The 12,187-nt window shown below is 38.4% G+C and overlaps 1 protein-coding gene across 2 annotated transcripts in view; it reads left to right on the top strand.

Moving 5' to 3' along the window:
* Arid4b (AT-rich interaction domain 4B) overlaps window positions 1-12,187 on the top strand; it is a 107,651-nt gene that overhangs the window by 53,637 nt on the left and 41,827 nt on the right. For both annotated transcript variants that reach the window (XM_090318757.1, XM_090318756.1), the window contains exons 9-13: window positions 194-273; window positions 3,386-3,462; window positions 5,708-5,862; window positions 9,103-9,175; window positions 11,641-11,735. In XM_090318757.1, coding sequence (XP_090174883.1) covers window positions 194-273; window positions 3,386-3,462; window positions 5,708-5,862; window positions 9,103-9,175; window positions 11,641-11,735 — 480 coding nt within the window. The remainder of the gene's footprint in view (window positions 1-193; window positions 274-3,385; window positions 3,463-5,707; window positions 5,863-9,102; window positions 9,176-11,640; window positions 11,736-12,187) is intronic.

Below are 12,187 nucleotides of genomic sequence, written 5' to 3'. Positions count from 1 at the left end.
CCTGGGTTTGGTTCCACAACACCACATAAATAGAAGAGACCAGAAGTGGCACTGTGGCTCACGTGGTAGAGTGCTAGCCTTGAGCAAAAGAGGTTCAGGGACAGTGCATGGGCCCTGACTCCAAGCTCCAGGTCTCGCCAGAAAAAGGAAAAGTATGATTTAATTATAATAGTTTCTTTCTGTTTTTTAAAAGGTGGTTTGTCCTGATTGTAGTGATGAGATTGCAGTGAAAAAAGATAATATCCTTGTTCGCTCTTTTAAAGATGGCAAATTGTAAGTATTATTCACTTGGCTTGCAAAACCTGTCCTTAATATAGGCTGTCTTATCCAGATTAGGATATTAAATGATAAAATTAGTTATTTCTCCTAACCTTCAGCTCTTCTTTTTCATCATATTAAGAAATAAAATTTCAAAAAGAACTATTTTTCTTATTCTATTAAGTCTAGTAATAGTGTATATTATTATTATTATTATTATTATTATTATTATTATTATTATTATTAGGTCAGGGCACTGTCCTTGAGCTCTTCATCTTAGGGCTAGTGCTCTACCACTTGAACCACAGCACCACTTCTGGTTTCCTGGAGTTTAATTGCAGATGAGAGTCTCGTGGACTTCTGTGTCCAAACTGGCTTTGAACCTCAGCCCTCAGTTCTTAGCCTCGTGAGAAGCTAGGGTTACAGGCATGAGCCCTTGGTGCCCAGCTAATGGTTTATTAGTATTTTATTATGTCTCTAGGAATATTTAATGATTGTACTTGATACCTGTGACTTATAATCACTAGAGGATTAAAAAGAATTGGTAATCAATGTATTTGTATGTTTTGAAGGTGATTTCTAATGTAGGACTTATTTAGAGTTGAGTTCTGATTTTTTTTTTTTTTTTTTTTTGCCAGTCCTGGGGCTTGAACTGAGAGCCTGAGCACTGTCTTTGGGCTTTCTCAAGGATAGACCCCTAACACTTGAGCTTCACCACCACCTCCGGCATTTTCTGTGTATGTGGTACCAAGGACTCAAACCTGGGTCTTCGTGCATGCTAGGCTACCACTAGGCCAAACTCCCGGCCCTCTGATTTTTTTTTTTTTTTGAAAAATAATACAGATGTCACATCTTCCTTCCCTTCTTCCTTTTTCTCTTTTCCCTTTATCTTCTCTTTTCTCTCTTCCTGTTTTTTTTCCTTTCTTCTCTTTTTTCCCCTTTTTCCTTTCCTCCTTCCCTTTTTGCTTCTCTCTACCCTCTACTCCTGTTTCCTTATCTCCTTCCCTTCTTTTTCCCCTTCCCAAAGTTTGTCTCAAACTCATGGGCTCAAACAATCCCCAAGCCTTATCCTCTCTAGTAATGGCAGGGACTGCAGGTACAAGAAGATACCATGTACAGCTGAGGATACTTTTTGCTAGGGTTTACCAGGTTGCAGCACTGTAAGAGAATCACTACACTGTAGATGAGGTCCATGGCTCACAGCTGTTACCCTCACTTGTATGGAGGCTGAAAGGTGAAGGATCAGATTTCCAAGCCAGCCATGGAAGAAAAATAGTCAAGACTTTACTTCCAATATGTTACCAAAATACTAGACAGGAATGTGGTACAAGTGGTTAGAGTATCATCTATGATCAAGAAAGCTGAGTGATGGGCCTGGGAGCGTGTCCTAGTGGTAGAGTGGTTGCCTAGCATGCATGAAATCCTGGGTTCGGTTTCTTCCTTCCCTCCCTCTTTTCTTTCTTTCCCAGTCCTAGGGCTTGAACTTAGGGCTTAGGTGCTATCCCAGAGGTGCTTTTGCTGAAGGCTAATGCTCTATCACTTGAATTACAGTGGTTCCACTTTGGCTTCTTGGTAATTTTATTGGTGAATAGAGTTTCATAGGTTTTCCTACCCAGGCTGGCCTGGAATCATGATCCTCAGATCTAAGTTTCTTAAGTAGCTAGGTTTGTACACTTGAGTCACTGACACCCAGCAAAAATGTATTTAAAAAAAAAAAATCTAGGCTAGGGGTTTGGCCTAGTGGTAGAGTGCTTGCCTGGCGTGTTTGATTACTCGGCACCACATACATAGGAAAGCCAGAAGTAGTGCTGTGGCTCATGTAGTAGAGTGCTAGCTAGCCTTGAGGAAAAAAACCCAAGGACAATGCCCAGGCCCTGAGTTCAAGCCCCAGGACTGGCAAAAAAAAAGAAAAAAATTCTATAAAAACAACTTGAGTTACATACTGCTGTTTCATGCCTGTAATCTAAGCTACTTAGGGGAAGAAATCAGGAAAATTATGGCTTTAGAGCAGCTCAAGCTAAAATGTATCCCAATTATGTCTGGAAGTATTAAATAGGAGGACTGTAGTCCTTCAAAACTCACTTTTTCTCAGTAGCCAATGGCAAAAAAGGGCTGGTGGCATGACTCAGCTGTAGAGGGTCTGACTACCAAATACCAAAGTCCTGAGTTCAAATTTTAGAACTGCCTCCCAACAAGTGCCCCTGAGAACAAAACAAAAATAAAAGAACTTAGTAGATTTGTGACAATCAGAAAGTTAAGTAGTAACATGATTGTGTTAGCAAATTATTGTTGGGCTAAGGTTGTGACTCAAGTGGCAGAGCACATGCTTAGTATGCAATGAATTAAAAACTCACTATCACACCCAAAAATGAAAGGTAAAATAGTGACCAGAGTTTATGACATTTGTAGTGGGGTAGTTTTGCCTACATTTATGAATATTTGAAAAATTTAAAGCAAAAGGTTTTAGAAAGTGGCAGTCTGAAAGTTGTGTTTGAGATAGTCTCCTGGCTTTTGTGTATCGCTACTTATCAAATGCATAGAATGTGAACTTGAATTATACATGATATTTATGGTCAAATTTGTCCCAGTCATTCGCATTTGACACACATTACAAATCTGAGTTTCCAGAAATGCCTAAATTGCATCTTAGACATCTGTAAATCTGTAAGTGGTTTGGGGGAAAAAAAAAGTTTTAAAAAGTACTTGCATTATTAACTGATACTTCTTCCAATTTTCAAGTAATTTCTCATTGTAATTGCAATTAATTGAAAATAATTGCAGAGCTTTACTTTTGACTTTTTTCTGCTTTTACACATTCTGTCACCTTAAAAAGTGCTTTCATTAGTCTTTTTTAGTCAAAGGACTGTTTGAAAATCAGAAACACCTAGGTGTTTGTAATTCCCTGTCTACCCCCAACCTTCTTGTGCTGGGGTGTAAATGCTGTCTTCAGGCAGGGTCCATAGGTGGATATCTATTTTAACATGCTACTTATCATATCTGGGACTTGCAACCCTGTGTGGAGTCACTTAGATTGTTTATGTCAGTTTTAGAGTTTTCATGTTTTCTGGCAGTGCATTCTTTATGTCTTACCTTCTCCTCCCTCTCCCCCATGCAATCAATATTACAGTACTTCAGTTCCAAGAAAAGATGTCCATGAAATTACTAGTGACAGTGCACCGAAGCCTGATGCTGGATTAAAACAAGGTAAGGGGGTAAGAGTGCAGTATGTGTTTTATACTTTGAAAACTCATATGTTTTGTTATATACATTTTCCTTTTTTTGTTGTTGTTATTCTTTTTGTTGGTCATGGAGCTTGAACTGTGGGCCTTTGCGCTGTCCCTGAGCTCTTCAGCCCAAAGATAGTGCTCTACCACTTGAGCCACAGCACAACTTCCAGTTTTTTGGTGGTTAATTGGAAATGAGAGTCCTATGGACTTTTGTGCCTGGGCTGGCTTTGAACCTCCGTCCTCAGATCTCAGCCTTCTGAATAGCTAGGGTTAGAGGTGTGAGCCATTGGTGCCTGGTTTCTATTTGTATTTTTTTTAAGCTTATAATTGATAGTAAAAACCTGGAAGAGTTAGAAAGAATTTTTTTAAAAAAAATCAGCTATTGGGGCCGGGAGTTTGGCCTAGTGGTTAAAGTGCTTGCCTAGCATGCATGAAGACCCGGGTTCGATTCCTCGGTACCACATATAGAAAAAAAAGCCGGAAGTGGTGCTGAGGCTCAAGTGGTAGAGCTCTAGCCTTGAGAAAGTCCAAGGACAGTGCTCAGGCCCTGAGCTCAAGCCCAGGACTGGCAAAAAAAAAAAAAAAAAAATCAGCTATTACCATATTCTGGCTTTTGCCTAATAATGAAATATAGTTTTAGGAGATGATAATATTAGGAATTAAAGTAAATTTGATTTGTCGTATCTGACTGATAAGTGTACATTCTTATTTTTTTTTATTATTTACTTTTAAGTGCACATGCTTTTTTAAAATTAATTAATTTATATTTTACCAGTCCTGGGCTTGAGCTCAGGGCCTGAGCACTGTCCTTGGACTTTCTCAAGGCTAGAGCTCTACCACTTGAGCCTTAGCACCATTTCTGGCTTTTTTCTATGTATGTGATGCCAAGGAATTGAACCCGGGTCTTCATGCATGCTGGGCAAGCGCTCTATCACTAGGCCAAACTCCCAGCCCCCAAGAGTACGTTCTTAATCACAAGGTTACAGTAGTTATGTTTGATTGAGAAATGCATATACTTGGATTTTGGCAGTTGATGGTTTTTCTTTACTCTTATTTATCAAGCTCAAGTCATTGCTATATAGATGGCCTCAATTATTAAGTATGTTAAGTATTATTCTTATGTATTATAAAAGGACAATAATTGTATTTACCTCATCTCAGGTTAATGTCACATAGTTTGTGGTTTTTTTGTTTTTTGGAGGGGAGGGTCCTGATCTCAGGTTAATGTCACATAGTTTGTTTGTTGTTGTTTTTTTTTTTGGCGAGGAGGGTCCTGGGCCTTGAACCTCAGGGCCATGCCATTGTCCCTGAGCTCTTTTTGCTCTATGCTAGATCTTTATCACTTTTAGCCGCAGCGCTACTAATGTCACATAGTTTTTAAATTAGATTTAACTGGGCCGGGAGTTTGGCCTAGTGGTAAGGGTGCCTACCTAGTGTGCATGAAGACCCAGGTTCGATTCCTCAGTACCACATACATAGAAAAAGTCAGAAGTGGTGCAGTGGCTCAGGGTAGAACACTAGCCTTGAGGAAAGCCCAAGGACAGCGCTCAGGCCCTGAGCTCAAGCCCAGGACTGGCAAAAAATAAATAAATAAATAAATAAAAATAAATTAGGTTTAACTAAACATGAAGAGAATTTTCTTTGTGTGTGTCTGATGGTCCTAGGACTTGAACTCAGGGTCTGGATGCTGTCCCTGAGCATTTTTGTTCAAGATTAATACTCTACCATTTGAGACACAGCTCCACTAGTGGCTCTTGGATCATTAATTGGAGATGAGTCTCACAGACTTTCCTGCTCAGGCTGGTTTGGAACCATGTCCTCAGATCTTAGCCCTTTGAGTAGTTAGGATTGTAGGTGTTAGCCACTGGTACCTGGTTTTAGAGAATATATTTTATAATACTGGCCCCTTGACTGGTATATAATACTGTTTAATAACTGCTGGATAAAATATTACATGATGACATGTTAACATTGGTTTTAGTTAGAGATGCTGAAAGAACAATTTTCATTTACTGCAGTAGCAGTTTCATACTATAAAATGGGTGTCCAGAATAAGTAATTGAAGTAGCAAGTGAATTGCCTCATGTAAAAATAGGTAACATGGTGCCAGGAATATAGTAGACACTATGTGTGTCAATGACGGTAGTTTTTATTTATTTTGGATAATTTGTTTTAAATTGACTTCATTTCCCCAGCTCACATATCTGATGGTTTCTTTCCAGCTTTTGATCATGCACTTGAATTTCACAAAAGTAGAACTGTTCCAGCTAACTGGAAGACTGAATTGAAAGAAGACAGCTCCAGCAGTGAAGCAGAGGAAGAAGAAGAGGAAGAAGATGATGAAAAAGAAAAGGAGGATAATAGCAGTGAAGAAGAGGTAAATCACATAGTTATGTTTCTTAAAGTGCTGACAACTGCTTAGAACTTGACATAAGTTCATTAGAAATACTTAATCATGACATTTTATGTGCAATACTTATCAAAATCAAGTTGTCTTAAAACACAATGTTGCAAAAGTAGAACTCTATGCATTCTTGTTAGTCTTTTCAGTCTCTGGTTAATCTTACATTAACATGCTTTGTACCAGTTTGTACCCATGAGAATTAGCACTTCATGAGATGACCATTTACTGAAATACCTACCAAAGTATATGAAAGGGGCCTTCTACCTATTATTAAAAGAACAGCCAACATATGGTCATCTTATTTTTCTGTTGATTTATTCCCATCTTTTAATTTATCAAGTCTGGAATTTTATGAAATTCAGATAAGCACTTTCTATCAAGACTTGTGGGGTTTTTCCCTTTGGGATTTTTGTGGCATTGGGGTTTATTATCAGGGTCAATAGAGCCATACCCTGAGCTGTAAAACTTAGATTTCATTGTAGCTGATTTTTCTTAGATGTGGCTTTGAGAACATTTCTCAGTTGGTTGTTGAACCACTTCATTTGAGTTGTCTAGCATAGCTGACACTGATAGCTTCTGTGTTTGACCCTAACGTCAGTTGCCCAGAATATATTCGGGAAAAGAAGATAATTTTTTATTGTGTAAAATTTTCAGTAAAGTATATAATCCTGCCATTGAACTGTAGTAAGCTATTAATGAAATGGACTGGACTGCTCTGGAAATTGCATGTTATGGTCATAGATGACAATGGATAGCTTCCCTGCCTCAGTCTTCTCCCTAGCTTCTTTCTATTTAAAATGCTAAAATGAGGGCAGTTGATACTTACAGTAATATAGGGCTTGAATAGCATGTGTACGGGCCTAGATCCCATTCCTAGACCCAGGGGAAAAAAGAATAAAAACGGTAACGATCAATTTCTTGCTTGAAACCTCTGGACTTAAGGCAAGCTTCAGTATAAAACCCTTTTCTTGGTCCAGCCCCTTCATATTTTTGTTTTGTTTTTTTATATCACATTCATAATATCCTTCCTTTTTGAATGTTGTCCTGTAGCAATGACAAATTATACACCTTGCTGCCACTTTTGCCAGTTCCAGGGCCTCTTAACTATATGCCTCATATACCCTTCTTCCATCAGTCAGCCTGTGGCACTTGGGTGCCTACTGTCTATTCAGTAGGCATCTCTGGAAAGGGGAATGGTGACTCATCACCTCTCTCAGGAAATTCTATCACTCCATTTTTAAGTCTGTATTACTTTATGTATAATTTTTATTGGTTTACATGTGTGTGCACACGTGTGTGTGTGTGTGTGTTATATATTTACATTTATTGACTTCTTTTTCCCCCTCACTAATTGATAAACTTGTCAGGGATAGGCCCCTGTCTTATACTTAAGCGTATCTATCCCTAGTGCATCACTTGTAATCAATGATCAAGAAATAGTAGTTAGGGGTCCTGCATTGTGGTCTGGTGGTAGAGTGCTTGTCTAGCATGCATAAAGCCCTGGGTTCAATACCTCAGTATCACATATACAGAAAAGCCTAGAAGTGGTACTGTGGCTCAAGTGGTAGAGAGCACTAGCCTTGAGAAAGTTCAAGGACAGTGCCAAGCTCTGAGTTCAAGTCCCAGGACTGGCAGAAACATAGACAGACACAGAGGGAGAAATTAGCAGTTACTAGATCTTAGACTTGTTTTCACAAATGCAAATCTGGCCTCATAAGTTTAATTCAAACTTCACTTAAATGGTTTTGGAATAGGAATTTGTTTAAGTCATAGTATAGTATGTCCTGTGGAGACATTTGTCTTAAAGTCTGAAAGTAGATTTCCTTGATGAATATTGCATGGTTATACCAGGACTTGGCCTATGTAGATTGTTTAAATTAAGAAATATGTATTTAACATCAGCAAATTAAAAGTTTTCATTTATTCTTTGTTCACTTGCCAACTAGCAGCCTAATAGTTTACCAGTATCTGTAGTTTCTAGTTTGTTCTCCTTTGCTGTACTGGCATTTAAAATAAGAGAATTCACTAGAACCATGTCATTCAGCTCATGATTTTCCAATATAGGAAGGATTTGTTTAGATTCATTCAGAATATCAATTCAGTGCCCTTGCATTTTGCTCCCCGAGCTGAGCTGCATGTTTCGCCAGAGTGGCTAGGAAGGCTCACTGTATCTCCCGAATCACTTTCTCTGCAGTACTCCTAATGATGTTGTGTAATGGCAGGCCCCACAGCTGTTTCTTTTATTTGATTGAGCACCTATCATAGCGCCTATTCTTACAGGTGCTCATTTAATGTTGGTTGAGTGGATGAAAGTCATTGAATTGGTGAGTTCCTCCCTCTTACCTACTACCCTGCTCCTTGCAGGTTCCTTCAGGACCAGCTCCCTACTGCCACAGCCCTTGGCCACAGCAGCAAGAAGCTAGTCCTTCCCTTGTAATTGATAAATCGGGGAGCTATTTTATTACTTGAAGATTTCCCTAAGTCTGAATCTTCAGGTATTGTAGATCAAACTTGTTCCCCACTTTACTGATTATATAAGCTTGAAGTACTGTACAGTGGGGCTGCATATAATAAAGGATGCTTGTAGTTGCAACTAATGGGACCCATAGTTGTATAGTTTCTTGAGGAGCAATACCAGAGTCAGCTTTGATGTTCAAACCTAATCCAGTTTATTTTGAGAATAGGTCTTTTGAGCCTGTGAATCCTGATTTAGACTAGAGGTCTGGTAACAGTAAGACATCATGAATAATTTCTCCCCATCTCTCCCCATGAGATTTACATTTGGAATTCTATTATGGTATCTTTTACATATATTTTCTTCTATATATTCTAAAATGCCTAGACATGACCTGATTTTCAATAACTTAGTAGTAAATATTTTTTATTTTGAAAAACTCCTTTGAATTTTTTTTTTTTTTTCTTTGCCAGTCATGGGCTTGGGCTCAGGGCCTGAGCACGGTCCCTGGATTTTCTCAAGGCTAGGGCTCTACCACTTGAGCCACAGCACCACTTCTGGCTTTTTGCTATGTATGTGGTCCCGAGGAATTGAACCCAGGTCTTCGTGCATGCTAGGCAAGCACTCTACCACTAGGCCAAACTCCCGGCCTCCTTTGAAATATTTTAATAAGCATTAGCCTTTACTTCTGGCAGGAAATCTTACTTTTATCATTAAAATGCTGAATTGATGAAAATAATCTTTTCTTCTGTGATTAGGAAGAGATAGAACCATTTCCAGAAGAAAGGGAGAACTTCCTTCAGCAGCTGTACAAATTTATGGAAGACCGAGGTGAGAGTTTTTTCTTTCACTTATCCTTAATAGTGTAGATACCAGTGAACTAATATTTTTAAACAAGTAAAAATTCATGGGGGCCAGAAACAATCCAGGAAAATGTTAGAGGAATTGAATCTGGTCTGAGTACATTGTAGTATAAAGTAATATACAGTATAGTGAAATCTTCTTGTACCACTTACTGGTTCTAACTTAAAATGCTGGAAAAATTTAGAAAATGACAATAATCAAACACACAACAATAAAGAATTTAAGGCTAGGTGTAGTAGCACGTGCCTATAATTCCAAAAATCCTCGGGACAGAGTAGGAACATTCCATGTTAAGACCTGCTTGGGCAAAGAAGTTGTGAGACCCCTTAAATAAATAAGCCTGCTATTAGGCCGAGTACCTACAATCTAAGCCACATGGGAGATGATAAGAAAAGGAAGTCATGGTCCAAGGCAAAAAACCCTTTGAGAAAAATAAAGCATAGTAGGCAGGAATGTAGCTCAAGTGGATGGAGTACCTGCCACAGTCAAGCATAAGCCTGAATTCAGACTCAGTAATGCTAAAAAAGAAAAGAATTCAACCCCTTAAGCTTTGTGCCACTAGACATTAAGACTATATTTTTGACTGCTGGTAATAAAACATTTGACAGTGTCTGTCATATAGTAAATACAGTGAAGAATTTGATAGTGTTTTCATAGATAATATAATTGTCATGGACAAATAAATGCTTGTATTGTATTCTGCAAACCTGTATTTGGTACCCCAAAGAACTTTCTATATTAGGCAAGAGACTGACAGTCAGTGCTACTGTTTTGTGACTACTTAACATGCAGGCCTTTACAAAAGTCTTCTCCAAAGGCAGCTTGATATATATGGAATACATGTGTAGGAGATCACACTGAGTATGCATCTTGCATTTTTATATGACCTGTGCATATGAAGCTAAACACTAATGCATCCATAGAAAGCCAGAAATTGAGGAAGAAATACGAGTTGACTGTGATGGTATATACATAATTCCAACTCATATGACCAACTTGGGCTATCTAGTGAGACTTTCTGTCAAAAAAGACAAGCATAACCCCGGTGCGGTGGATCACGCCTACAATCCTAGCTACTCAGAAGGCTGAGATCTGAGGATTGTGGTTCAAAGCCAGCCCGGGCACAAAAGACTGTGAGACTTTTATCTCCAAGTAACCACCAGAAAACCAGAAGTGGTGCTGTGTCTCAAGGGATAGGATGATAGCCTTGAGCTGAAGAGCTCAGGGACAGCACCCAGGCCCAGAGTTCAACTCCCATGACCGACAAAAAAAAAAAAAAAAAAAGACAAACACGGAATGGAGCTGGGAGCAGAAAGAATAAAAATGTGACAAAAATCTCAAGATAAACTATACCTCAGAGTATGAAATTTGCCTACTGTGGGAAAAAAATGGAAGGACTTAGAAGAAAAATGAGCATCAAATTCGCAGTAATGACTGACATTGAGCAGGACTGTTTTCCTTTTGCTTATCTACTGTTACCTGTCTGTATTCTCCTTTCCTAGGAAGGGGGCAAGAAAATGTAGGGAGAAGCAGAAAGTTTTCTGGCTGGAAAGGAAGTACAAAAGATTCATATTTAGGAATGCTACAATATTTTGGATATTGATGTTTCCTAAATCCCTGTTTGCAATACTGATGAGAAGAAGCTAGCTGTTTGTCTTTTTTGATACATGAAATTAGCTTTTGAGACATGGTTACCTTTTCATGTAATACAAAATGTTTTTGATTCCTGTAGTCTTGCTGTAAATGGAGATTTCGTCTACTTGGTCTAAGAAGTTTACCTTTATTTTGCTTCTGTGTAAAACACATGGAAAGAAATGATCAAATCTAATTAGATAAAATACAATTGGTAACCACTCATTTTTTTGGAAATGTAATGGATTGCAGCCTTTTTTTTTTTTTTTTTTTTTTGGTCTTCTGTTTTGGTCAGCCATAGGGTTTGAACTCTGGGCCTGGGTGCTGTCCCTGAGCTCTCTGGTTCAAGACTACTACCCTACCCCTTGAGCAACAGCCCCACTTCCGGTTTTCTGGAGGTTAATTGGAGATAAGAGTCTCACGGTCTTTAGTTTCCCAGGCTGGCTTTGAACCTCTATCCTCAGATCTCAGCCTCCGGAGTAGCTAGGATTACAGGCATGAGCCACAGTGACTGCTGGAATGCAGCTTTTCTATACCTTTGTTACTTTTTATTAGCCTGATAGTTTGATTTAGTGTCCTTGTCATTTTCTTGAGTCAGAATTAAAATATAGTTTTGCTGCATAATAATTGTTGAGAATAGTTGTAAATTAGGAAAATACAGAGAAAGTATTTTAAACACAACCACTGTGAAACAGTGGTTACATTAATTCAGTGTTTTGTTTAGTTCAACCAAACCTTCTTTATTTAATTTTTCATTTTAGTAAAATTTAGAATAATTTTATGTGTGTTTTCTTTAACAGGAACTCCTATTAACAAACGACCTGTACTTGGATATCGAAATTTGAATCTTTTTAAGTTATTCAGACTTGTACACAAACTTGGAGGGTTTGATAATGTGAGTACTATACACAGAAGTGAAACTTTTTCTTTTGGTGCGCGTCCTGGGGCTTGAACACAAGCTTTCTTGTTCAAGCCTAGCCATAGCTCCACTCAGGCTTTTTGGTTTTTAATTGGAGATGAGTCTCCTAACTTTGCTGCCGGGGCTGGCTATGAACCACATTCGTCAGGTCTCATCCTTCTGCTTTTAAGTATCTCCATCTCTAAAATAATTTTCTTTTAATAAGACATTAGAATATAAGGAAAAGAAAATGGAAAGTCTGGGAGCAGAGACAGCCTCTGAAGATGATATTTACAAATTTTCATTAAATTTGTTTTTTTGTGTGTTTTGTTTTGAGTTTATTTACTGTTAAGTTTTTCGTTCTTTGATGGAAGTTCTGCTTCATGAAGGTCTGAGCACAATCAGTGGTAGAAATACTTTTATTCATCCTAGGGTTTTTTTTGGCGGGG

The sequence above is a fragment of the Megascapheus bottae genome, chromosome 26 (genome assembly GCF_031878675.1).
Source record: "Megascapheus bottae isolate mThoBot1 chromosome 26, mThoBot2.hap1, whole genome shotgun sequence".
Lineage (NCBI taxonomy): Eukaryota > Metazoa > Chordata > Mammalia > Rodentia > Geomyidae > Megascapheus > Megascapheus bottae.
The sequence above is the reverse complement of the archived record's forward strand: the minus strand, read 5'-3'. Positions and strand labels throughout refer to the sequence as shown.